The 26851-nt window shown below is 44.3% G+C and overlaps 1 protein-coding gene across 2 annotated transcripts in view; it reads right to left on the bottom strand.

The window, feature by feature from the left end:
• The window catches only part of cntln (centlein, centrosomal protein), an 84437-nt gene that overhangs the window by 9046 nt on the left and 48540 nt on the right, over positions 1-26851 (bottom strand). For both annotated transcript variants that reach the window (XM_041933209.1, XM_041933208.1), the window contains exons 17-26: positions 24897-24978; positions 23099-23180; positions 22485-22753; positions 18289-18519; positions 16836-16933; positions 13963-14089; positions 13652-13789; positions 12567-12752; positions 7359-7556; positions 3392-3466 (exon numbers count right to left, since the gene is read on the bottom strand). In XM_041933209.1, coding sequence (XP_041789143.1) covers positions 3392-3466; positions 7359-7556; positions 12567-12752; positions 13652-13789; positions 13963-14089; positions 16836-16933; positions 18289-18519; positions 22485-22753; positions 23099-23180; positions 24897-24978 — 1486 coding nt within the window. The remainder of the gene's footprint in view (positions 1-3391; positions 3467-7358; positions 7557-12566; positions 12753-13651; positions 13790-13962; positions 14090-16835; positions 16934-18288; positions 18520-22484; positions 22754-23098; positions 23181-24896; positions 24979-26851) is intronic.

Raw genomic sequence — 26851 nt, 5'->3', positions numbered from 1 at the left:
ATAAACGCCTCTGATGTTTTATAACAAGTCCAGTCCAGATTGGCCCGGCCTGTCTCTGCCACTGTCTTAATGTAATGTTCACCTGCTTGTTATAGTTTGGAGGCTGATAAGAAGTGATGCCCGTAAGTCTCCCCCGGGTGTGATTGTGAGGTAAATATTAGCAGGCCCTCGGCGGCACCCCATACCAGTAAAACAAACCACTGTCCTCTCATAAAGAAATCAACAGAGTCAATGACTTTTTAAATGTTATTATGCTGTCATGAGGCTTGAGATGGGTACGTGCGTGCACAAAATGAGTGTGAAAAATGATCTGGAGGGAACATGTGTGTTTGCATGCATGTGCACACGCTTGCATGCACATGCTCCTCCTGTTCATTATTGGCCAGCAGCAGAAGCCAGTCATTTCCCTGTCTTCATAAAGACTTGGCCCATTAAATTCTACCTCCAGTCAATAATTAGGACTCCACAAATAAACCAAAGGCAATTAAATCAATGCTTCCCCGGGCCGGTGCCTGGACCCCGTGGCCCACATGGACACTCCATCTTCTCTGCTGGCCTTATTCATGGTGGGTTGCAGTGGAGCCATACAGCACACCCCCTGGCCTGCTCATGATTATTAGATAGCACCGTCCCTCGATCCTGGCTACGGAGCGCTGCTTACGGTGGCTCTCCACTGAGAGGCATAGGGTTTGATTTCATTAACTCACCAGTGGAGGTGAGAGACGAGGAAATGAATGCAATGTTTCATTTGGTTTTGAGTGGACATGCGGGGCGGCGGTGAGGGGGCTCCAGAAATGTATGCCACTTCTTTGGCATGAAGGGAGCAGTAACTCAACGCACTCACGGTCGCGTCTCTCTATTCCTGCAGCACAGTTTGCCGGTGTTTTGTGGGTGTCTCTCTTTCTTGTTATGTTGACATGTGGCGGCACATGACAGTGATGGCGAACAATGGCCCTCACACAGAGACGCACACATAGATACTCTCACACACACACACACACACACACACACACACACACACACACACACACACACACACACACACACACACACACTCAGAGTGAGTGATGGGTTTGCTATTGACAGGGCCACTGAGATAATAAAGTGCTGTCCCACTGGCAGCTCCATTAGGCACTGACAGTGACAAGATGAGGCTGTCGTGAGAGTGCACATGCACACACGCATATGTACACACACACACACACCGACACATCCTCATCCTCTTTCAGTGACAGCCAGCCTGTTAAGGACATGGATCTCGCTCTCATCTTCCCTTTCGCCGGGTCTATTTCTGTCTCTGTGTCTTTTTAATCCAAAGAAGTGTGTGTGTGTGTGTGTGTGTGTGTGTGTGTGTGAGTGTGAGTGCAGCTCGGGTGTAAGATCATATCACTATTAGGGGAGTGTGTTATTAGTGTCACAGGCGGGGTGACAGGCCAGGCCATTCCACTTCACAGATGTTCTGCTTGGTGAGCCTTTCATAAGCTATGACAGAGAGTAGAAAGGCAGTGAAGGTGCACAGTACGAGAGTTCTTCACGTGCGTTCCCTCACTAAGACAAGGCTCACTTCCCATGTGCAGCACAGGCACATTATGATAGCACCTTTATCAAATTAGGAGATCTACGCTACAGACAGGTGCTAAAAGTGTGTTCATAGACCCTTCTCTCTGGTCCTTTAGCAAGCGTGATCCAGAAAAAGACAGAAATATGAGAGACACAGGCAGAGACAGAGTCTGGCGTCCCCTTGATACGACAGCATGCTTTTAAAAATCAGACGAGAGGAAACCACGAGACAGAGAGAAGAGGAAAAAACGAGAAATAAATAAATAAACAAAAAAGCAGAACAAGATGGACTTGAAAGGGGATAGAAAAAGTCTGTTGCAGTGAGGGGGGATGACTGCGGAGGTCCCAGCGGTCCCCAACGGGACCTGGGGGCAAGTCTCAGCCTTGTCATACTCCGCTCCTCTCCTCCTCCACTCCACACACCATCTCCAGCCACCCCTCCTTCCACCACCCCTGTTCTGCCCACGGAAAACGTCGATAGCAGGCTGCCGGTGCCGAGGTCTCTGGTGGACACTAGCTCATTCTCCTGGCATCGACAGGCCCGCCAAATCAATATTTAGTTCCCCACTAACAAGCTGCCTCGGGGTCTGAGCCAGAGAGAGAGAGAGAGAGAGAGAGAGAGAGAGAGAGAGAGAGAGAGGAATGCAGGACAGTGGAGGATGGCAGAGAGAGACAGAGAACAGGGACTGAGAGCTGTCCAGCTAGAAGGGAAAAACATGGATTCAGTAGAGTGTTGAGTGTGTGTGTGTGTGTGTGTTAGTGTGGGAGGGGGAGAGGAAGGTGGAAAGGTCAGAAGAAGATCTGGGGAACAAGAGAACAGTGTCTGGTGTGTGTCGTGGTGCGGAGGCGACGCATGAGTGCCTGCGGCAGCCGCTGACAAGAACACAGACGAGACACACATACACACACTCGACACTCTCAATCATACACATATCACAGCGAGCAGACGTTGACAGCACTCGAGTAAAGCTCCAGCAGAGCACTCACAGATGAGTGGCTGTGCACACAAAGACTCACACAGCGAGGATGTAGTTGCTTTTCTTTGTTTTATCTTTTTGCATCACTGTTTTTTTTTTTTTCTTGCAGAGCCTGGAGCAGGACACATTGGGATGGGAACTAAAATTCATCCTCCATTTAATGTATTTGGGTGAAACTGGTGCCCAATTATTCCTATGCTGAAGACTAACAAAGCAGCAGATCTTCAATGTTATAACTAAAATATTTGCTATCGGAGGTATACAGACAAAACCGTCCAACCGTTATGGAAATGCAAACATTCAGAGATCAAGCTTGGAAAATCAAGGCTATACCCAACCGCAAAAAAAAAAAAAAGTCTTTATGTTGGGACAGTGTGTAATTATTTTCTTCAATGAAATAAGGCAAGTGCTGTATCTCTGTTATGATGTTCAATACATGCTTCTACCCTTTCAGTTTTCACTGTGACGCTAAGTAAATGACCAATGAAATGGAGGTGGATTGATAACCAATTATCCTTTTAACTTACATAAAACAATATAGATCATAGTCCCAGTGGAATTTTTTTTGCATGTCTCTGAGAATTTGCTGTGTTTGAAAAAGTACCGCTCTGCCTCATTTTAATCTATTTTTGTTACCATAACCTTAAAACAGAAAACTTTCTGCCAATTCACTAAGTGACCTTTTTGACGGTCCAGAAAACAGCAGTTCTACAAAAATCTACACCTCAACTAAGAGCTGTGTTAGGCTGAATAATTATTTTAGGGTAGGTGCTAACAGCTTGCACATGAGTTCTCATCCCTGTGTATATGTGCAGGAATGAGTGTGATCATTACTGCAGATGTGTGAGCCTGACCTTCTGCTGAAGGATATGGTTGAGGTGGTCCAGCCACTCCCGGTCTCTTAGACTCTCTGAATGGGCATCTGTCTCCTGCAAACATAACAGCAAATATATGACAGGATGTGGACACACATGGTGACAGAAATCATGCTACAATAAACCCTTGGAATCTCCGTGTTTTGTATGTAGATAAAATATGCAAAATTTCAAGTGAATCTTGCTGGAGGTATACTTAATGTTTCCAGAGAAAACCTGCTGCTGTATCTTAACACTGGCCTCTACGAGTCTCCTGCTTGAGGGCAGAATTGTAGCATCACACAACCAGGACCTTGACGAAGCCCTCTGGAGACTCAGTGGCAGGTTATGCCAGTATTTGGTTTGCATGCTACTCATGTATAAAGACCTAACAGAGTGGCAGCCTTGTTACTACTAATGATGATGGGAGAAGAGCAACTGCATGGCCATGCACACCTCAGCACTAATGCGTTCCTCTTTCCTTCAAGCCCCAGGTGTTGCTGTTCCAAATGATGTGACAAGCCTCGCACTGCCTCGCAGGGACACAGGGAGGGCAAGGAGGGGGGCGGGGGAAGTGTGTGAGGCTGAATCTTAAAGTCCCTGCGCTTGCAGACTGGAGGATTTAACGGGCACAGTCTTGTGAAGTCTGGAGGTGGCAAGGGCTGTCCAAGGCTGTCCACTGCCACAAGTTCGCAAGGGATGAACTTTATGTGAACTTTGATGGAGTCTGCTTCGAGTGTTGACTTTAACAGAAAGAGCTTAGTAGATCGCCCAATATTACTGGAAATATAACAGGCAAAAATTGGCTTTAATCCAGCTAAGAAAATGATTTGATCACCTGTGAACTTGAGGAGCTTCAACTGAGAAAATTAATTAATTAAGATATTCTAACTCATGGGAACTTGTACTGTGCATATTAATGATTAGACACATATGAATCATTGCACACATGCTGCATAAATTCCCAAATGTCAAGAAAATTCAGCACCATAAAAGAAAAGAGAAAATCCATCTGTGTACGGTTTTTCACTAGTTTTCTTGTGAGGTCGATGCATGTGGAGCTTGTTTTTAATGATGCAGCCACAGCAATAAAGGCTTTTCAACTTTTGTACTTGAACAAAGCCATGTGCCTTTTTTTGAGAAGCACACATTCCCTTTCTTCTGGACAAAATTCAGAACTATTCAGAAAGATACTCTGTGAGCCGGCTGGGACGTTTAAGGGCCCGCTCCCCAGGTTTGGAGTGTGGACATTTGGATTAAGCATGTGTTTCTCCCTGGTGTTTCCCTGCTTCCTGGTACCCCGCATGTGTGATTGTTGGTGATAGCGGGAGTCTAGGCTGATTTCAGGGGTGGGGTGTGATGTGTGCTTATGTGACTATTGCTTTCAAGCCTTCCACAGGGGTGGACGCAGTGTGTGAGAGTGATTGTGCTTGTCCACTCCTTGGTAGATATATAACAAAGCATTGCCCCTCCATCAAACATTAGGCGCAAAACAAACTGGCCTGGCAATTATAGCCTTATTACCTCTGGATCATTAAATCCACAACAAGTTGCCCTGGGAGCCTGGAGCTGCTCGGCTCTCTCTGGTCCTCTGTTGTACACTATGGAATGGATAGAGGCAAATAATAGTGTGCACTATGATACATGTGTGTAAGTATGTGTTGAGTTGTTATGTTTGAGCCCAATTACACACCTTCTTTGCATCTATGCACATACATTACATTGATTCTGTGTGTGTTTGCGTGTAAGGAAGCACCTGTATGACTTATAAACGCTTTGAAAATTAATTAAAAATTATATAAAACAGGTGAACAAATTCCCCTTTCCCGTGAAACGGCTGAAAACAAGGGTTCTCTCACGTTCGATGCTGTGCTGTCTGTAACTACAGACCCAGCTGCGAAAACAGCCTTGTCACAAATGCATTTCTGTTCAGTAAAACAACTCCAGCTAAAGCTCAGATTTTTTTTTCTGGGACAAATCAACAAACCAAGACTAATGCTCTGGAGGAAAGAAAATATGCAGCTTTGGAAAAAGATGGTCATTACACGAAGGCCATGTGTTCCCAAAATTCTCCTAAAATATAACCACAACCAGAAATAATTCAGTAAATTTTTTTTTGATACGCCTGAAATTCAAAAATGCATTGATTTCAAAACCAAGTAGCGGGGCCCTACAATGTTAAAGACTTCAGAAAAAACTTGTTGACAAGAGAAATCTGCCAAACTAAAGAAAAGTAGCTATGTTAGCAATGGAGTATTCTCATTTAAAAGTAAAACTGAAAAGTAAAAGCAACCCCATTGAGCCCTGAGCTCTCATTCAGCACACTGGTATCACACAACCAAGTGAATAAATGAATACACTTGCTATCTGTTGGACTTGTTGAAGACTACTGGAGCAACCTGATAACCTCATGTCATGTCCTCAAGTCCAAAGAAAAGCATACAATATACAAAGGTTTTTCAAAAGCTCTGTACATCTCTAGAGTGAAGTGGTGGTGGTGGGGAGGGGGGGGCTGACAATTCTCAAATTATGAAACTTCATCTCTGGAAACTTTTTTCGACAATGAGGCAACTACATGTCACAAACAGCTCAGATGGTGGACAGTCATGAACCACAGATCCATTTTTTTTAATGCACAGCTGAAGCGTGGCTAAGTCTGAGCTAGTTTACATAGAGTGCACTTGTTTCTCCATGACACAACACAAAGATTGATGCATGTACAGAAACAAACTCCCTCTTGGGCTCCCTTTCCAACATTCAAATCACACTCAGTAACACATGATCACACTCACAGTGTTAACCTCAATCTGCGACACATTTATAATCCGCTGGCAGCGCTGCGTTAATTGTTCAATTAACAAAACAGGAAACACACACCCACCACGTTAAGGCACCAAACAGCCTGTCATTAGCAGCCATTAATAGGACAGAGCAAACAAAGTGATGAGGAGGGAAGAGTGATTTCACCCACTGAGGTTTCAGCTCTGATGAGGGCGACTTTTCGTCAAGTGAGAAAGTGTTCCCTGTCATCTCCTGGGTGGAGCTGGGCTGCAAAGGGCTAAAATTGGTTTCAAGTGTGAGTAAGTGCCCGGTACGCCCTCTCTCATCTTGTGATAGATGGGAGCTGGTCCCAAGGGATGGGAGGTTGATTGTAACATGGGGTTGCTAATTGATGACATGGCTGGCTATGATCTATGGCAGAGATAGGACCCACCAAGTTGGAAGAGAGTGCGAAACTCCATACTTTTGCACGTGGGAAACAGTCAATAGCAAAGATTTTCAGTTCAATGACTGCTTTGGGCTGAAAGAAAAGAGTTGCACTTACTCAACTTGTGCCATATTAAATCTTATATCACTTGACAGGTGCTGCAGGTGTTGGCAGGTTTTTGATCTTGTCGAGAGCAAGAACACAGACTTCAGACGTGAAGCCACATCCTTCTCTATTGCACTGCAACTTCCCAACCTCTTAGTGACATGCCTTGGTGTGTGGTACACCTTCACTTGGTCTTCAAACTTGCTTACTTGCCAAGATCTATCTAGCCATCAATAAGAGAGGGTCAGACAGAAGCAGAGATTTCCAGCATGACTTAATGATTTTAGAAATAGGTGAAATGAAGAAGAACAGGCGGCTTCAGTTCCTCCATATTTCCTCCTCTCTCCACCATGTACAGTATCTGTTCCCAGAGGATGGGCCAAAGTTGTGGTAGCTCCTTGCACTTCATTTAGTTGCAATTGACAAAGAAGATGCTCAAAGCTACAAGCTGATATTGATGATATAATGTCTTTCCTAGTCCTCTGGTGCAATCACTAAGCAAAACCCCCTGAAAACTTTTCGGATGTTTCGAAATTTTGCAGCACAGAAAATCTATTATAGGTATGCTGAGTCCTCTGGGCATAATCTTTACTTGATATAGATCCTCAAGTTAGCATTTCTATGAAATGCTGACCCACGGTCCCTTGGCCTTACCTGGTCAGTCTCCATTATATCTGCAAGATCATTCTCTGACATATTGAGGATGGAGGCAGCGATGGACTTGGCTTTGATCATGGACTTGGCTGAGAGGCCGCCCTTTGCTGCCACAGCGCTGGCCTGCCTCAACCTCCTCCTCTTCATCAACTGCTGTTTGACCTCTTGAACGTCTAAAAGTATTTCACTGGCCAGGGCCTGAAGGGGGAGGACAAGAAGGAATAAAAAAAGAAGAGGATGATGAAATGGATATAGAAAAACAAGAGGGATCGCTCTGCCTGGCAGATGAATAAATGAAATTGATCAAGCATGCGCCAGAGAGGCCTAGTACATTATGGAGGAATATTGAGTTTGACACACTCAGATTCTCTTCGGTTTCGCCTGAAGCTCCCTTGTAGGAATGTGGACCTGAGGGTTTGTTGCCCTGTCGATTGAAAGCTGAGGGAACACAGCTTTGATACCAAACGCACCCCAAGTTTTGCTAAAATCTCCACAGACAGAGAATCATGCATCAGAGAGAGAAAGACAGAGAGCTACTGAAAATACAGCCATTCATTTATTTATTTGCTTTCTGAATGTCTCACAGTACAACAGGGCAGCATAACACTGTTAATAATTAAGCTATGAGGGGCTGTTTTAAATGGTGCCCAAGTGAATGGCAAGCGAGACGAGGAAAGCCTGGGATGGCACAGTTGTCGGGCACTAAATGGGAGTTTGCTCTAAATACAGAGAGACAATTAAATGTTAAAACTGCCACTGTACACGAGAAAGTCAATAAAGTAAACTCCCCTTTGCTTCATTTTGAGCTTATTGATCGAGGCAATAATCTTCTGTATCATTCCCTTGTAAGCCTGCTGAAAAGCTGACCTTGGAATAGATGGTCAGATGAGGTAGAGCTAGAGACAGGAGAACTCGCAGCACACAAAAAACAAAAAGCAAACAAACAAAAAAAAAGTACAACTTGCTCTTGGACAGCACACAATACAACCAAAGCAAGTAAGAAATACAGTGTGTGCACACACAAACAAACATAAGTACAAATATAAGAAAACACTCAAGTGCATTACAGTAACAAGGGTAATCACACATGAACAATGTTGAATAGCGGCAAACATCCACTCCTCTCTCTTAATTTCACACGGGTGGATCAGGTGCGGTTTATAAAGCCAGTGCCGGCTGTCACCGGAGAGTGCTGAGTGAGTGGTTGGAGACTTTGCAGCTGGAGTACGTGTCTTGCTTTTTGTCTATTAGCAACATTAAATAACAAAATAAACAAACACAAGAGGAGCTCAGACATCCAGAAAGTCATGTGAGAAAACCCACAGGATCACATTACATGAAGCCCACAAAGATAAAAGAAACGATAAAATACAGAAATGGGAAAACAATAGATTATATAAATCGACTCATATAGTAAACGCTGGTTTTTCAACTCCCAATCACAAGTCTAATGTATAAACTGTTATACAATATAAAAGAAGAAAAGTGTGAATCGTCGATGAAGATTCTCAGTCGTCCAACTCAGTAAGTCCACGTGCTTTGGACTTGTGTGACCAGTTTAGTTGTGTTACATCTGAGTGTCAGATCCAGTTTCATCGTTGGGCCACTACGTCCATGTGCGGTGGGTGTAATATAAACAGAGCGGCGCTGATTAAAGAGGATGAGACTAAATCACAACCATCGTCCATTTCCTGATAAAGGGAGACATCTTTAGCTCCTTTTGGTGATCTGAGAGCTGTGTTTACCCTGAAGGAATACACAGCTCATTAACGAACAGCCTATTCTTTTATTTACGGCCTAATAGATATTCACTGTCACTAGTCAAGGGTTAGATTCAATTGACCTAAACCCTGCATGTGGAATAATCCAGGAAGAAATTAGGGGGTGAATTTATCACTCATTTTCAGCCCTGGGAGAGACAAAGGGCGGGAGGGGGGTATGAAAGCATTCTCTCACACACACACACACACACACAGGCATGCACAAACAAGATATACAAGAATATACATGGAGGGTCTTCTGTGTATGTACATGTGTCTGTGTGAGTTTGTTGAAGCTCTTAACCTGCCGAGTACCACAATCACGATTGCCAGAGGGGCAATTTAGGCAGGGCGAGGATTAGGGCATAGAGATGGGGATCAAATGAGCGGCAAAAAGACATCCTCTTTAATAACTAGCTACCTCTGAACCTCTTCACACTCGAGGACACAAAGGGCCATTCAAAAACATGAAGAGCAGAGTGGAAGGAGAAAAAATGATTTAATTTCTCTAGATTATGCAGGCACAGATGTAAAACAACTGCTGTTTGCTATTGTTTACATACCCCACATGAATGAGTGAGTTTTAATTATATAACCACCTTTCACAGAACGGGTATATGAAAGGTATATACTGTAAGGTAATCCCAAGTAAATGTGTTACATCATTGTTGTCGGGTTCTTCACAACCAAGACAAGAGAAATTTCAAGGAATTATAAAAATACTCACACATTCAAACTGAGAAAAAAAAAGGAGAAAATGTTACCCGAACTCCACACAATCGTGTACTTTTCAGCAGGAATGACAAGCCAAAATATTCTTCACTTTCCTCAGTGTGTGTGTCTGCGTCTGTATGTGTGTTGTGGAGTAGTCACTACATGCAGGGCCACTGTTTAGCAGTTCAACAGCAGTGCTTACAGCCTGGGGCGTGTGCAGGGGCCAAAAGGGTTTGCTGGCACACAATAAAGAAAAATCTCCACACAGAAATACGTGTGCGCACACACACACACACACTAAAAACAAAAAAACAAGCTCATAAAGACACACACAGACACATCTATACACACACACACACACGCACGCACACACACACACACACACGTGCAGCCCTCCGGTCCTGATCAATACATGACAAGAGTAAATCTCCTCCGGACGTCAGGCAGTCCAATCAAAGGGCTTGGTGTTCTTATAGGGAATCACAGGAGCCAGGGGGAGACAAACAATGATGTGAATCCTCAACAACAACACAATGGCCCCACCAGCCTAGGGTTATGGGAATGGAGGAGAGGAGTTATACGAGCGTGAACTGTATTTCTATGAATGTCTATATACGTGTGCTTTCACATGCAATGCAGCTTATATTCTTAGGTTACATGTAGACTGCATGCGTGTATGTGTCCTTCGCCACGTAAATGTGAAGTTGTGAAAAAATGAAGGCTAAAGGTTTAAATAAAACATATCCACCTCCAATTCTGAGCCATATAAGGACAGGTCTGCTAGTATTTCTGACTTGTGAGGACAAAGGCAATGGAAATTTGCCACTAAGCTGTTTCCATAATGTGCCACTTGATTTATGTGCGTGCAGATGCACTGCCACCACTATCTATCTCTGCCAAGCCCTTTCCTCCTTTGATAGGCAGGTGTCAGCTAAACAGAGTTGATGGACAGCCTTTATCAGTCTTTGCCAGACACACACGTAGACTGACACAGACACACAAACACACCTCAAGGTGATGGATTAGACCTACACAAAGACAATAGGGCCCATTCCCGCTGGGCGCACAGTATTCTCACAGTGGTGGCCTGTGCCTCTCTATACATTTAAAGGAAGTGCAAATCAGCTGCAATTCCATCCATCCATCATGTGACTCTCATAGAGGTGGCAGCAGGCTTAGCAAGGTAGTGCTGACGTCCTTCCTCCTGCCCACGTGACCAGGCCGCTCCTGGAGGATCCTGAGGTTTGCCCTCACCAGGTGGGATGTGTGATCCCTCCAGTGCACTCTGGGTTTGAGTTTCCTCCCAGTTGGACATTCGCAGAGTATGTTCATAGGGAGGCATCAATGTGACGTCCCGGTGAAATCCCTGAATTATCTCAACTGGTTCCTTTCAATTCTTGGTTCCTGGGCTCCATCGGAATATTGTTCTGGCAATCAAATGCGGAGCTGTTATTCATTTGATCACTACCTGGACCTCATGGGGCTGAAATGTTGATTGAAGGGGGAAATTATAAGCTTTGCGTTGAGGTTAAGTTTACAGCCCAACAGTCTGGTGCACCGCTAGCATAATTGGTGACACCCACCAGTTGACTTGTTGATTTCACCCATGGCTGCAGCTGAGGAGGTAAATTGGGCTGTCCACGAATCACAGGGCGAAAAAACGTCCTCAAAGACAGCCAACACAATCCAGATGTTTTAGCATAGTAACATGCAGACTTTTCTGACTATCTTAGTGACCCCTGCCAAAAGGAATACCCCAGGCCTCACCCTCCAGTGTGGTTTGATAGGATACCAGAACTTCTGCAAGGCCATTAAAAAGTCTTCTCCATGGCATTCCCCAATTCCTCCCACACACAAGTTTTGGCTTCTGCATCCACAGATACTGCAAATCTTCCTGGTGTCTTTGATTCCTGTCTGCTATCGAGTTCTTCATTAGATGCCTTGACAGCCACCGATGATCTTCAGGCCACAACCATGAGCATCAACCCAGGCTTTGAAGACTTATGTTCCAAACCTTAACCAAATATTCAGATCTGGGACTGCAGAAGGCCTCATCCAGACGCTCCCTGTTGACCCTCAATCTGTCTTTACCTGGTCTGTCTGACAGCGTCCTCCACCATCACCAACTAACCAGAAGGTGATGATCCGTTGACAGCTCTGGTCCACTTTTTGCTTGATCATCCAAGATATGAAGTTCTGGGTTGTTCAGTTGTCCATTGACAATTGGTCTATTGTGTTCTGGGACCAGGTAAAATTACAGTATGCACTAATTTTATTTTAGTCTCCAACGTGGAGTTCATTATGGACTAGCACAATAGAACAACAGCAAAACTCCACTGAGGCTGCTCCTCCCGATCCACGTTTCTATGGCAAGTTAGTGTTGAGGACCCCAAACAGAAACTCCAAGAAGGCTGGATACTTCAAACTGTTTTTCAGTGCCAACAGCAGTCAGAGAGCTTCCTCTCCACCACACACACTCACAGGCAACCCCCTCATTCAGAGGAAAATGGCAAGCCTTATGAGTATTTCCACAACTGCCTGGGGAACTCTGGAAAAAGACAGTCCAGACCTTAGACCAGGTGCTATGCATAGAAACCCACACAATATCATTTCAATTCATAGGTGAAGACCACGCAGGCACACCACACCTTATTGGTTTAAGGCGAGTTAGATGATTTGACTAGACCATCTCTTGACCTATGACCTTTGATTCCTTGCCCCTTTAGTGCAGTACCTTGATGAAAGAATGAAGCTGCTCCAGCTGGGAGTAGGCCTGGCCTAGCTGTCTCTGAAGCCTGCCCAAGGCGTGAGAGCTCTGCTGGGTCAATCCCTCCATTTGCTCAGTGGCTGTCTGTTCCAGTGCAGCCAAAGCCTGCTCACTGGTTCCAACACGAGCCTGCAAGGCATGCATGCGCTGCTCCTGTATAGAAAAATAGCAGGCAAAATAAGTTTGTTGATTGTTTTTACTTTGACATTTGAGTCTTTCTCTGTTGATCAGTGTCAGTGTCATTTTCTGTGATTAATAGTTGTACAACAATAAACATTTAAAAAATCCAAAAGGGTGAAATGTTCTTTACTCTCTGTAAGAAGAAGACTGGAAATGTACAGCTGCAGTGTAAAGATTCATGAATGGAAGTTACTTCTTTCCTCATGCTGAAACCTCTTTTCTTCCAACTCATTACATACAACTAAACTGTGATCTGATATAATGACTAGGGCTGGGTATCGATTCAGATTTCAAGAATCGATTCCATTCCGATTCTTGAGATTCAGAATCGATTCGATTCTGTAGTCAGGGGGCGTGGCCGAAGTAACAGCGGTAAAAGTGTAAAGGGCATTCCACTCTCTACGTGCCGTCATCCTTTTACTGGCGCATATGGATACGTGCTAAATAATAGCCAATTAAAATATTAATCAAACGTGGTTTATGTGATTTCTGCTCCTGAAACTCAGCGCACAGCGTCTGCACATCAGCTATATATGAAAAAAGTTTTAAAATAGGCCATTCATAATCCGGTGCGCCTTATAGTGTGGAAAATACGTATATAAATGTATTAAAAAAAATCTTTGGACGCGAGAATCGATTTTTTTTAAAATAAAATGAAAATCGATTTAAAATCGGCGGATCGATTTTTTCAACCCAGCACTAATAATGACAGAGTAGCGTGTCAGTGAACAGGGATAGAGGAGTTAATCATACGGGTACTGAACTGAACTTGACTGTCACTATCCACAGTAAATTGTTTAAAACAAAAAAGAAGTTTCCAAACATAGAACATTTTCAATTCTCGTGAGAACTGGCAGTGTGGCTGTTTCTACCTTTTTTTCCAGGTCCTCCTTCAGTTTTGTACAGGATGCCTCATACTGGCTTTTCTCTGTGGTTGCAACGTTTAGTCTCCTCTTCAGAGAATCAATGAGGGCCTTCCTGTTGGAGGCCTCCTCTGATAAAGTTTTCACCTGTTGAGAGGACGGAGTCACACATCCATCTGAAGCTTCCCTCAAATTAATGAAGTAAAAATTAATGGTCACTAAAGCACCACAATACCAAGTTTTCTCTGTCATTCTACCAAGGAGCATGAAACTAACTAGACCACATGATGACTGTGTCAGCTGTGACGTGCTATATGCACCTTCTTCTCCAGCTCCTCCACCTGTCCGCGGTAACTTTTCTCCATCTCCTGCAGGAACTTCAGTCTCGTCTTCAAGTCCTCCACCAGCTGCCTTTTCATGTTGACATCTCTCTCCGTGTGGCTCATCCTGGAAACAAACATAAAGGCAAACACAAGTATTGCGCAAAGCATAAATTAGTATGCATTTTACAAGGATATTCACATTGAGGCACATGCACACACTCATGTACAGCACTGACATAGCAGAACAAACACACACACACACACACACAAAGCTGGCAGGCACAGTGTCCCCATGCAGTGCATCAGGCATGACAGCTCATTATGACAACTAAATACACTAGCATGCTGCTTGGGTAAGTGGAGGGGGGTGAAATAAGGATGCATATATAATTCTAACTGGCATATATTAGAACAAGTGCTCTGGCGGGGAATACCCCACTAAGTGTGACTGGGGAGTCCTGTTTGACAAACGGCATTTTGAATCAGCAGTGACACTACTTGAAAGACTGTAATCAATATTTAAATGTTTATTATTTTCAGCTCAGCATTACACCAGTCACATAAAAAAAAACAAATCAGCAGGGGGACTTTGCTTGGGAAGAACTGATTATGAAGAGAATACACTCCAAAAAATGTTGTTTGTTTGTACTGTACTGCTGCACTGTGCTGATAATACTTCCCTAAAGAGAGGCAAGGTCTTTGTATTATAAGCTATTCATGTCTTAACCGTTGCAAACATGCGCCACGTGTCACTTCTTATTTCGATAACCCGCTGTATTGACATGTTTAATATTACAGCATTCTGTACAGCCATATTATAGTGAGGCCTTGTGTTAAATGGGCTCAGTATGTTAGTATGTTTTATTCAGTTTTCATAAAAGGCAAATATGAGGCATTTTTCATGGTTGTCTATGCCTTGGGGAATTAGAACAAATAGAATAAAGATCATAAGGATGCAGTTAATTAAAATGGTTTTTGCCGTTTTTTTATTTCAAAGATGTAGTGGATCTCCTCGCTCCCACACGCATCATGGTTTGTGTGTTTTAAATAAACAGATGACGCAACACTGGAGCAAATGCTTTCGTGTAAGTAAATGTCCCTGTCTCCCTAGGTGGATGAATGCCTGAGGGCAGACTGGCTAAATAAATGTGAGCTTGTCCTATTGGAGTGACATTAAATTAAATGAGAGAGGAGTCTAGCCGGGGGTCTTTGGGGGGAAGTCGCGCTGGCTGGTTACCCCATGGATTTGGCCATTAATGAGAAAACCCATATTGAACCTTTCAGATGGCTGTCTGGTGTTGACTTAAAGACGGAGAGCAGCAATAAGAGCCCCAGCAGCTCCCTCTGCCCCAATGCTAATGGCAATTAGACCGACAACATTTATTTTAGATGTTCTCTTCTTCTGCACCCCAAAAAGAATAGAGGATAAAAAAGAATGGAGGATATATGGTGCTTCTGCCGGAGCGTGTGATCTCTATTTATGAGTGTTAGTGGGAAGAGAGAAAGAGAGCCTCAAACTATATCCCAATCACTCACACGTTTGTTCCCTTTGTTCTGCGCTTGTTGGCAATATTGTTCATCAAACATGCGTGCATTGTAATGATAACAGTCAGTGGTCTGAAGCGTATGTGCGTAAGAGAGCACGAGAGCGCACACTTCTGTGTATGTTGTTAAGAATGAAGTGCGGGTGGACGTTTCATGTGGCTGATAGACAACAGGCCTGAAGATGAAAGAAGCAGCTTCATAAATAAGGCAGGGCCATAGTGCCGGATATTGACTGAGGACATGCCGGTATACTTTGAAATTCATTTCTTTTTTTCCCCCTTCTCTTCTTTAAGGCGAAGCAGCCTTGCTCCCTGTGTGTGTGCTGAGATGTATATTTCAGAGACGTCTAGACATGTCTTTCATTCTGAGAAGGGGTCCCTCCATGGAGGCAAATGGAGAGGTAGTCTAGAAGAGACGGTGAGTTACATGCGTGTGTGCATGAGTGACTGAGTGTGTGACAAGAGGCTGAGGCTGTGGTGGAAGCTCAGCTGAGGGATGTTCGCTCTGTCTGGCTGTGATCCGCTGCGCTTTGGTCACACACAAACACATATCTACTGTGATTGTACACATGCCCTGGATGCATTATTGAGAGTGGCAGGCAGAGGACACAGCATACTAGACAAAGAGAACAAGAAGTAGGAAAGCCAAGTTGTTCTTTGTACCTTTCTCTCAGTTCAAAGATGAGATCCTAACGCAGAATGATGATGTACGCCTTTCACAACACTGCTCAAATCTCTACAGTTTCCCTGAGTGAATTGTTTATAGCTATACATTCTGACTATGTAATGCAGCGAGTGCTACAGTACGTGAACCATGTAACTCATTAGGGCTTGTGGCCCACAGGCCAGAGTGATGCTGTGTGGGTTTTAGTGTCATGGGCCAAAATGGTCCCTCCTGCGGCACACAAACAATCAATACGCTGCTTTGATCAGCACTCCACATCAGCTACCCACATAAGCAGCACCACACTACATGACACACAAGACACCCACATGCACACATGTGCATGCACATTAATTCCTTCAGCCTTTTTATTCACCCGTTCATGAGAACATGCATAATTTCACAAATGATTCATGCAGAGGAGAGGCATGCCTTAGTGGAGTGCAGCAGTCAGAGTGCTGCCACTTGGTGGAATCAAACACTGCAGATGAGAGCTGCAGAGAATGTGCGAATATGCAGACAGAGACACAGGAGATGGAGAGACAAAGACAGAGAGATGGACACAGAAAGAAAAAGGGAACACTAAGTGCTGTACTGCGGAGCAACTGTAAGAAGGAAGCACAAAGAGAAAGGACTAATGAAGAAAAAGGTGTGAAACTAACTTGTCCTGCAGCTGGCGGAGCTTGTCCTCCTTCTCCTGGAGTTGGCCTCGCAGGGCTTTGTTAGCTGCCACCTGCCTTGTGACCTCCGCACTTGCACTCTGTGGGGAGGGCACACGGTGTGTGTGTTTGTTAATGTGTTCGAGTGTGTATGATAGGGGGTGGGGAAGGTTTTCACGACACGGCTGATGACAGGTCAGGCACAGCATGCCTCCTCATTATAGTTACAGCGGGAGGGTGGAAGGTGCTAACAGAGGTTAAGAGGAAAGCAGTATTTTTCAAAGTGGATGAGATAAGGGGAGTAATTAGAAAAAATAACAATTTATGGACCTATACTACTGAATATATTTTAAAGGGAACTAAATGGGGGAAAAACGATTTTAAAGTTGGAGCTGACAGTTGGAGCAGGAAATATTTTTCATTAATATTTTATTATTCTAAAAATCACTGCCTTTTATATCTTGTTTTTATCTCTTATATCTGTGCATTATGACATATTAACACATATGCTCATGACGACAGGTTGGCTACTGATCATAAGACTGATGGATATTTGAATGTGCATGTTCACTTCAGTGTAAAGGGCCCCAAGTCTCTAGTGGGAACTGTACCAGTATAAGCTTTTGACAATGCGCTAACTCGGTGCGTGCACCCCCACAGTGCATCATTCGCCTTTCCCTTTTGCTGTCACCTGACATGACTTCCTTGGCTGTGTGCAACGACAGCAGCAATCTGCTCGGTGACACTGATGAGCTGGCTGTGGAGAGGGTGATAATACTGTGGTACCACTCACACTTTATTCCCAGTGATGTAGGGCACGTCTCTACTGCTATTCCCCATTTCTCATCTTTCTGACAGGTGCTCTGTAATAAGATCAAATGATAAGAAATGCTAATTCATGTCGAAATCACATGCAATTTCAGGTGATGTTGAGTGTAAACTGAAAGGCTCAAGAATTTGGTTTGTTTTTTTTTACACTACATGATTTAAAAGTAAAACCTTGACAGAGTTTCTTTCAGAGTTTTGAAAGACCTGAAGGATTGAAGGCTGTTCAAACCAGTCAGATGGTAAAGTGACTCAGAAATATCGATTTTTGTTTTGCTTGTTTTTTTTTTCCAACTAAAAACATAAATGCATAAAGGCACCCAAAAGGAAATTCAAACTCACATGTTCAAAATTCATAAACTACATTTTCCTATTTTGGTCCATAAACATTCTTGTACAGACAGAAGTTAATGCATTTTTTGAGCCAAAGAGAAATAATACTCTCAAAATTGTCCTTGTTATTGATGGTATTATGCACTCAAGCTTCATAGTGCACAAAATTGGAAATGAACATGGTGCTTAACACCATCATCCTATTAAAAGATTTACCTAATAGGGCGTGCACAATAAGACAAAGTGTGAGTGCAGTTCATTAACCCCAGAATACTACTCGTGACTTATAACCGCTAACCTTAAGTTTGGCTTGAAGTTGTTTGACCTCAGCCCCCAGGTCCTGAGGGGCAGGATTAGCTGAGGTGGGGATGGTCCTGCCCTTGCATGAGCACTCTGCGTTTACTGGTGGTGTTGGTGCTGGTGGTGGTGGTGGAGTTTGCTGGGGGAACGTGATCTGCCTCCACTGCTCCAGCTCCATCTCCAGAACCTTTTTCTGCTGCTCCATACCAGCCAGGTCAGAGGTCATCTTCTGCAGATTGAGCGACAGACAAAATTGGTGGACTCAGATACTGGCGATGATACCACAGCTAAAAACAAAAGTTCTGCCTACTGTTACTGTTCCTAAACCAAGGAAACCAATATTTTTGTTATAGGATGACGAGAGGTAAAAAGTAATGGAAGACAGGATATACTGACGTTAAACTAAAAAAGTTTGAGTCGATCCAAACCCCGGGTATCTTTTCTTCACAATGTAAAAACGTATAACTGCTAAAAGAAAAAAAAACACCTGACTTAAACAGGTCTTTATTTTAAATTCACATTACATGAATGTGATAAACGCAGACTCAAAGTAAACACAATATGTTGGAAATACTGTATGCCTTAGCCACAGGAGAGCTGCAGGCTCTGCTTTAATATCTCAGCTGTGATAAATCTCCTTTTTTATGCTAATTAGGAGACAGATTATGCCGGTGCCCAGTCAATAGGGCCTAATTCTCACTGTGATTGGCATGCATAATAAAGCCATCCTGCAGAATCAGAGAGCACTTTGGGACAGAGGGAGTTCAGCATTTGGTGAGTGGTTGGGTTTAGTGTGATGAACGATAATGGCACTAGCTGATCATGTACAATGTACAGTGTATCAGTGATTCTAAACATAAGCATCTGAGGTGAACACTTTCAACCACACGTGTGCGGTGGAGCTCAAAAAAGCTCTCTGGCTGCTTATTAAAAAAAATATGAGACAGAAACACATCTCTGTAAGTTTGGTTCAATATTGCCACAATTAGCTGATACGGTATCATTTCAAACATCAAGAATGCTTAATGGCACAAATAGGAGACATGATACATGAAGACGTGTGCTGCACACATGGGCTAAATGCTAGGACACACACACACAAATACACCCAAGTGAAACCGCAGATTCCCAGGGGTTTGCTTTCTGCTCTGCATACATGGAGGTTATTGATATCTGGTTGCTGGCTGACACCTTTTAATAGAATCCTTCTTGTTTTAGGTTTCCTCTGCTCTGTTGAAGACGCACATGCCATATCCCCGGGGAGGGTGGGAGAGGGAGAATGAAGAATGAGCGGTAGAGAGAGAGAAGGACGGGTATAGAATCCAAACGTGAGGCTATGGCTGCAGTAGCGGTGGAGCACGAATTAAGAGTGGCATTGATGACACTTCCTGTAAGACAGGCTTTGATTTCACAGGCCATTTACAGCCCTGGTGAGAGATGACACTGACATGGACTGATGTACTGGTCGTCTATTAGGCTGGAAGAGAGGACACCTCACTCTCTCTCTCTCCCATCTGAGTTGTGGTCTCACTGTCTCGCTGCTCCGAGCGATACCCAATCATAAGCAGGATAAAGGTGGCTGCTGAAAGCCACATGCTCAAGAGCATAAATTAATGTATGCAGTCATACATGCAAACCCCAAAATCTAAATAAATTTGTCAACATAAATCATGCTAAATAAATGCTGGCCAGATTCTTTACATGATTTTCACTGCAACTATCATTAAAATTCATATAAAGTCTGGAGCGTTTTAAGTACAGTCAGTTATGTCTGCTGCACAGTCTAATCCCGTGATAATCCCAGCCCCTTGCATGTTAGAGGAGGGTAGGACACGAGATGAGGCTGGTAAATTTGAGAGGCGATGTCACAGCACACTGTAAAGTGAAGTACACGAGGACGTAATGAGTGAGGTAGATAATCCAAACAACCAAATGATCCCATATTTGGATGATACGCGTGACTAGCACATTTCGTCAAGACATGGCGGGATTAGGGGGGTATGATACACCTGTCACCTGAGGTTTTTTTTAAGCTTCTTATGTCGCTTTAATGGATTATTCTGGTTTGTTACAACTTGAGTCTTATTTTTGTAGTTATTTCTAACAGCAATATCAACACTTCAAGGTTAACTGTTGAGATCGAGGAGCGTGGCAACATCACCAAAGGACAGACAGGGCAAGAAACACGGCTGGTCAGACGGAATTTAAACAAACCTCCTGGTCAGATAAAACTTATTTGAAAGGTGAATGGTGAAAGGTGCAAATATCTATCACAGTTCACGGACTGACATTCTGTTTCAACTTTGCCCCTACAGCACTTGCCGTGGCTTTGAGTTCACAAAGTTTTCAGGTGCAATGAGGCATCATGACTGACACTGCCAGGCATACGCTTTCAGTTTTACCTCCAAATAAAGTGGTTTAGATAACCTGGCTAAACTGTTGGTTTGTTTCCAACCATGTTTCCAGATCCCAGCAATTACTTTGCTGAGTGTAATGTCTTCATAGCTGACCCCTGCTGTAATAAACAGGAATGATTCTTTAAGACTAACATGCTGGGAAGAAAGGGAAAAGAGCGTGATGCATCCACAGATTTCTGCACTGCTCTGTTAGACTGCTGCTGATAGAGACATCTGTGGGGATACCGTGCTGCTGGTGACTGAGTGATGAAAGTGCCACCATGCTGTTGAACACATGTTCCCCTTAGGCTGGAACATGTAGGGCTGAGTACAGCACGACTAAGCACATCACACCTCGGCACTGAAGGTCTGCTCCTCTCTCATGTTACAGATTTTAGAGCAGCAAAATATTGTTTAAATAGCAGCTGCTCAATGTGTTATTAACACATTTAGAAACCCCAAATCCAGGTTCATACAAAGAACAATGATACTAATAACAACTACAGGGGAATAAAAAAAGAGAACAAGCAGGAAAGCAACTAAGAAAGGAAGGAATACGGAAATAGGACTTAATGATGGAAGGAGGTAAGGAAGGAAGCAACAAGGGAAGGACGGAATGGCCGAAGGATCAGGAAGACACAGCAACACAAACAAGTTTCTGTGAAACTGCCATGCTACTTCTCACATGATGGCCCCTGTGGAGGCTGTCCTAAGCCAATTACAAGCAGAGAGTTTTAGTTGGAGAGTTGGCCAGGACCGGCTGGAACAAGCCCAAAGTCCATCACCTCTTGCCCTTTCCAGAGAGGGCAACAAGACCTGGCTTTGGCCATTCAGTCAGCTCCAACTTTCTCCAGTGGAGTGGCATTAATACTGCAGGAGGAAAGAGGAAACAAACAGGAAGACAACAAATCCCTCTCTGTCCACTCATTCACGCAACAGTGTGTGTTTGTGTATGTGTGCGCGCATACATGTGCCTTTACTGCTGCGTCTGAGTCTAAGGTCTCGTTGGGCCTCAGCAATCAGATGCCTGGGTGGGAGCATGAGGGCCACTTCCTAGGTAGCAACACTATGCGGGCTGCACTCTGACCTGTGTGTACAAGTCCAATATATTGTATCTGTACTATTCTGCACAGTAGATATACAGACACATGCGCCTAATCAGGCATCCAGTGGGCCCTCACTGGCTGCTGCTATGTCTGAATTCCCCAAAAGAAGTCTCCTGCCTGTCGGATTAACGACTGTGTCTGTCTAGGTGTTGGTGTGTGTGTTCATATGTCAGTGTGCACAAGGAGGCCCTGACAGGAAAGATACTGTTTAGGGCAAAAGTGCTTGGTGTTTTATTTATAGTCTATACGAAGTCAAAGAGTTTCCTTCCTGGAGGCAGATACTAAATAACTAAATGAGTGTGTGGCAGTAGGCTCTATGAAAAACAGTCACCTCGTGTATACCTGTGCACACAGCTGCACGTATTCGGAGAAATGTAACTGCTAGTGACACAGATTGTTGTGGAGATCTGGCCTGTTGAAACATTCAGTGGGATGAGACAACAGCAGAGAGAGAGGGAGAGAGAGATTCTCCTCCTCTCTTCTGCTCCGTGGTGCTGACCTCCACAGGCGAGGGTAGGCCTGTCAGCCACACTTATTAAGCATGATAAGGGCAAAGGACCTGCTACTGCTGCACCCAGCAAATCCAAAAGAACCACAAAGAGGAAGACAAAGACAGAAAAATAAGAAACTTCCCAACACTTACAATTGGCTTTCCCGTTTACTCATCTCCCGGTGTCTTTTCCCTGAGTTACCTGTGTGAGCTGCTTGTTGCTGCAGAGTTTCTCGGTGAGGGAGGTGAGCTGCGCTGTGATCTTCTCGTTGGCCCTTCGCAGCTCTCTGGCTGAAAGCGCAGCATCTTTCCTGGCGCCTCGCAGTATGTCAATGTGACGCTGTAGGGACTCTATGCGCTGCTGCAGAGAAGAGGAGGAGCAGCGCTGGGTCTTCATTAGCATCCTCTTCCTCCTCCACCTCCTCTTCTCTCCTCTCGTCCCTCGTTCCCAGGGCTCATGCTGTTCATCGTCTAACAGGAGGAAGTACACGCAGGCACCTCAGAGTTGACAAGTGCACGGAACAAATCCCTATTTAGAAGCTACTGCTGGGAGTTAACAGGTGTATGTAAAAGTGTCTTTGTGTATGCACGAGTGAAAGCTGTGATGATTAACATTTTCCATTTATAACCAACTCAGGAGTGTCAAGCTCTGAAAAAACAAACGAACAAACCAAAAAAACAAACCTTGTTAACTTCTTAAATACTTGTTTCCGATCGACGGCGTGTACATACATTGAGTGTTCTTCCTGCTTCAGTTAATAGTCGATTAGATTTTTGTAGTTTTGCATGGGTGTGAAAAAGGAAAACGTATGCTACCTCGGGCCGGAACATCGGCTTGTTTTCTGCCAGATTCCGCCGCCGGTGCCTCTGTGTTTGAGAGCAGTGAACACCTGTAGGACTGAAGGTGCAGAAAAGTCAGACATGGAGATGAAAAGCAGCTGTTAAACGTAACACAAGCAGTTGACATGTTGCGCTTCCTGAAACGCAGCTCATAATGACACTATGATCACAGGGAGTGCTCAGTTTAACGCGACAAGACAAATCACCACGAGCTTTAATAATTCACCTGAGCGTGTTCAACCAGCTTCAACTTGAACGCTCCTCAGCACGGATATTACTCCTGACAGATGCTCGCAAATGCCGCCTTTGTTCAATCACCGTCTGAAAACCTACAGTGTGACGCGCGTGTGTGTGAGCGTGTAGAGTCATTTGCACTCATAAGCGTGTAAACCTGTGTGCATGTGTGACACCTCCCAACTGCACCATCGTTTGTAGCGACATCAAAGAATCCCCCCACACCACCACAACCCTCCTTCTTCTCTGCCTGTTTCCTTTGAATATGGGGTCAGGTAGGATTTGATCAGTGCCAGGTTTGATCACACGGTACCTTGCAGAGAGGCGAGGGGAGACAAACCCTTTGGTTTGCGACATAGCACGTCGTGAGGGGCCAGGGCTGTCATGGCGATGAGCCCGGGAGGAGCTGATGGGCACGTTTAGCGGATCTGGAGCCGGGGAAACTAAAGGCGATCTGAGAGGAAGGGCCCTGACAGCTCCCTGGTTACATGTACAACAACAACCCTCTCTTTCTTTCCACCTTCCCGAGAAGAGAGGAGAGAGACAATATCTTTAAAGGTCCCCCTCTTTCCTCTCTTCATCTCTCTTCTTGACGGACATATCTCTCTGGGGTTTGGAGCTGCCATGTCCTGCTGTGAAGTGGTTTGATGTGGACAAGAGCAAGGGTCCAGGCCTATTGATTTCATGGTGTGGAGAGGAGAGGGAAAAGAAGGAGCACCGACAACCACACACAGGAAACCTTTGTGTATGTAAGAGCAAAGAGAGCAGCCAGTTAAAAAGTGTATAAAGTGGCACGGACCAAATCAAGTTACGGGAATACTCACAATCATCCATACGTTGACTAATCACATAAACCTCAATAAAATACTACCTATATAGAAGTCTGATTGTTAGTTTGTTTTTGTGCCTTTACAATGGGAAGCTCACACAGGTGTAGAAGATGAAAACTGTGAAGATGTAGAAGACATAAAATAAAAAACACTATCTGCATGATCTCACTCAACACTTTGACCGCTGTTGATTCAAATCTGGCAACGTTTTAGCAAACAGCACTTTCCTTAAATCACTCTATAAGGCAAAATAAACAAAAAATGGACGTGGCAATTAATCCCATCCGGTTGCATGGCTGTGGCAATGTAGCTGTAAATAGCTGTTTACATAATTTAAACTAAATCAAATTCTGTTTGGTACGAATAGATTCTTTCTTTACACATTTACTCGGAATATTAGTATCAAAAAGTACAACTTTTATACTGCACTGACACAGCTTATGCTTCAATAACTGAGTGACAGTTTGTAATCAGTATTTTAAGGATTCAGAAATAGCTTTTATGATCATCTTATACCGCTGGAATAGTGGCAGAATTCAAAAAGATCACACATGATTCAAAGGCTGACTGTTCATATAAATCTAAACAGAAAGTAAAATGCTACTCCTGCAGAGGGAGCTTGTAAAGGCGTGCACACATATCTCATCTAACTGTAGAAGTTTATTCACTTTCTGTTCCAAAAATAATTCCAGGATGAGGGGCGGACCAACCTTTCTGTGAGCTTGTTGTCTGTGAGGCGCTGTCCCTGAGGACACACTGTTGAGACTGTCCAAGTACTCTTCACCACTGTCACTGCAGGGAAAAGTGAGACGGGTTACTACAGGCCTGGAGTCGAACCCACAACCCTGGTTTTGAAAGTACCACCACTGGACAAAAATCCAATTTACCTTTTATGGTTGATTTAGTTGACATCAAGAAAAAATATGTGCATTTCGCCCCCACCCCTCCCACCTCCGCCCAACAGAAAAATCAATGTCCCATCCAATTTCTGAGCTGGGAAGTGTAAATGTGGGTGTAAATTAAGTGAAAAGCTGCAGTGTCTGGTGCTGATGGTGAATGCATCAACATGTATGAGAGCGGCTGTGGCCTTCATTAGCCCTCTGTGTGTGACAGACGTGTGTGAGAGGCACGGCTGAGCGGAGCCAGGCAAAGTTGTATCTGATGGACACACACACACACACACACACACACACACACACACACACACACACACACACACACACACACACACACACACACACACACACACACACACACACACACAGGTTTATTGACAGTGACCTTTGACGTGAAGGTGGAAGCCAGTGACATTTACGCTGGCGGGTTTATTAAGGTGGGGCCTGGGAGAGGCAGCGGAGGTAAAGACCACAGACAGAGGATCTAACTGGAACATGACAGGGCTGGGGGCTAGTGAGGGTTAAACCCGGTCTGGATGGGGCACAGGGACTTGCTGAGGCTCGCTAATCACCACCACTAAGACCAAGGTTACATGCAGTTGGATACTACTAGCGCCACGCTGGTGAGACAGCTAAACTTTGAACTCACTATTAATCCTAAATACTAGAGAAGACAAACTGAACCTGTTCTTGTGGCTTGTGGCAGCCCAAAACCAAAGCAAGACACTTTATGCTGTTGTTTTTCCTTGCCAATTATTTGTCCCCCATCTATAATGAGGTGATTAAGAACATATCAAACATAGAAACACAATCAAAAACACAGACACTACAGATTTACTAACAGAACAATTCAATATGATTCAGAGCGATATTCTCCATGCCCCTCTGCTCTCATTCTGTCCTGCTCTCTAACAAAACTGCTGATCTGCTCAAAATGGTCAGCTGCCTCCAGCAGCTCAAAACTTGAGAGAGGGAGCCAGAGGGAGCGATAAAAAGGAGGGGAAAAAACAAAGACTTGTCAGTAGCCTTAACGAGTCTGACATCTTTATTTGGCACTATTTAGGCCGAACCTCCTTAGGCGGGAAAACTGTATTTCCGGGAGCGCCTACCAGACATGGTTGCTGAAGAAGACTGCTGCGAGATAAGAGATGCAGAAGGCTTTACAGTAACAAATCAGTTGACAGGCGCTTAAATAAGACAACGTCTCAGTTCAGACCCCTTCTTCACAAATCCACTTAGATCCTCCTCTCAGGTAAAGCGTATATTAGACTACTGCTTATTAGCCACATGGAGGGGCATTAGGAAAGCGGGGCATAGCTGCACCCAGTCCCTGTTAAACGGCCTCATGTGGATAGAGATGGGGTGGATTACAGCCTGATGAATTAGTTGGTGAAGAGATGGCGAGCTAGTTGAACCGAGCAAAAGAGAGAGCGGATAGAGAGAGGCACACAGGGAGAGAAAGAGAAGGGAAATAAATATCAGCGATAGCTCTGAGTGTTTGAAATCAAATCATTCCAACCATCACTCAACAAATGTTGGCTCAGTGGCTTTTTTGCATAAAACATACATGAAATAATTACTGTCGATGGTTCTTAATTTACAGGGTGTTAAACAGCTTGTAGACATCTGGTACTGAGCCGAGTGGGGTCATTCAAAATTTATCTAACTAAATTAAGGCGAGGAGAGGAAAGAGGAGGGTGGATGAGATGGAAAGGAGGCGTGCGTGCGTGTGTGTGTCTGTCTGTGTGTGTGTGCGTTGGGAGGGGGCT

This window comes from Chelmon rostratus, chromosome 3 (genome assembly GCF_017976325.1).
Source record: "Chelmon rostratus isolate fCheRos1 chromosome 3, fCheRos1.pri, whole genome shotgun sequence".
NCBI classification, from domain to species: Eukaryota; Metazoa; Chordata; class Actinopteri; order Chaetodontiformes; family Chaetodontidae; genus Chelmon; species Chelmon rostratus.
This window is presented reverse-complemented; position numbering and strand designations above follow the sequence as displayed.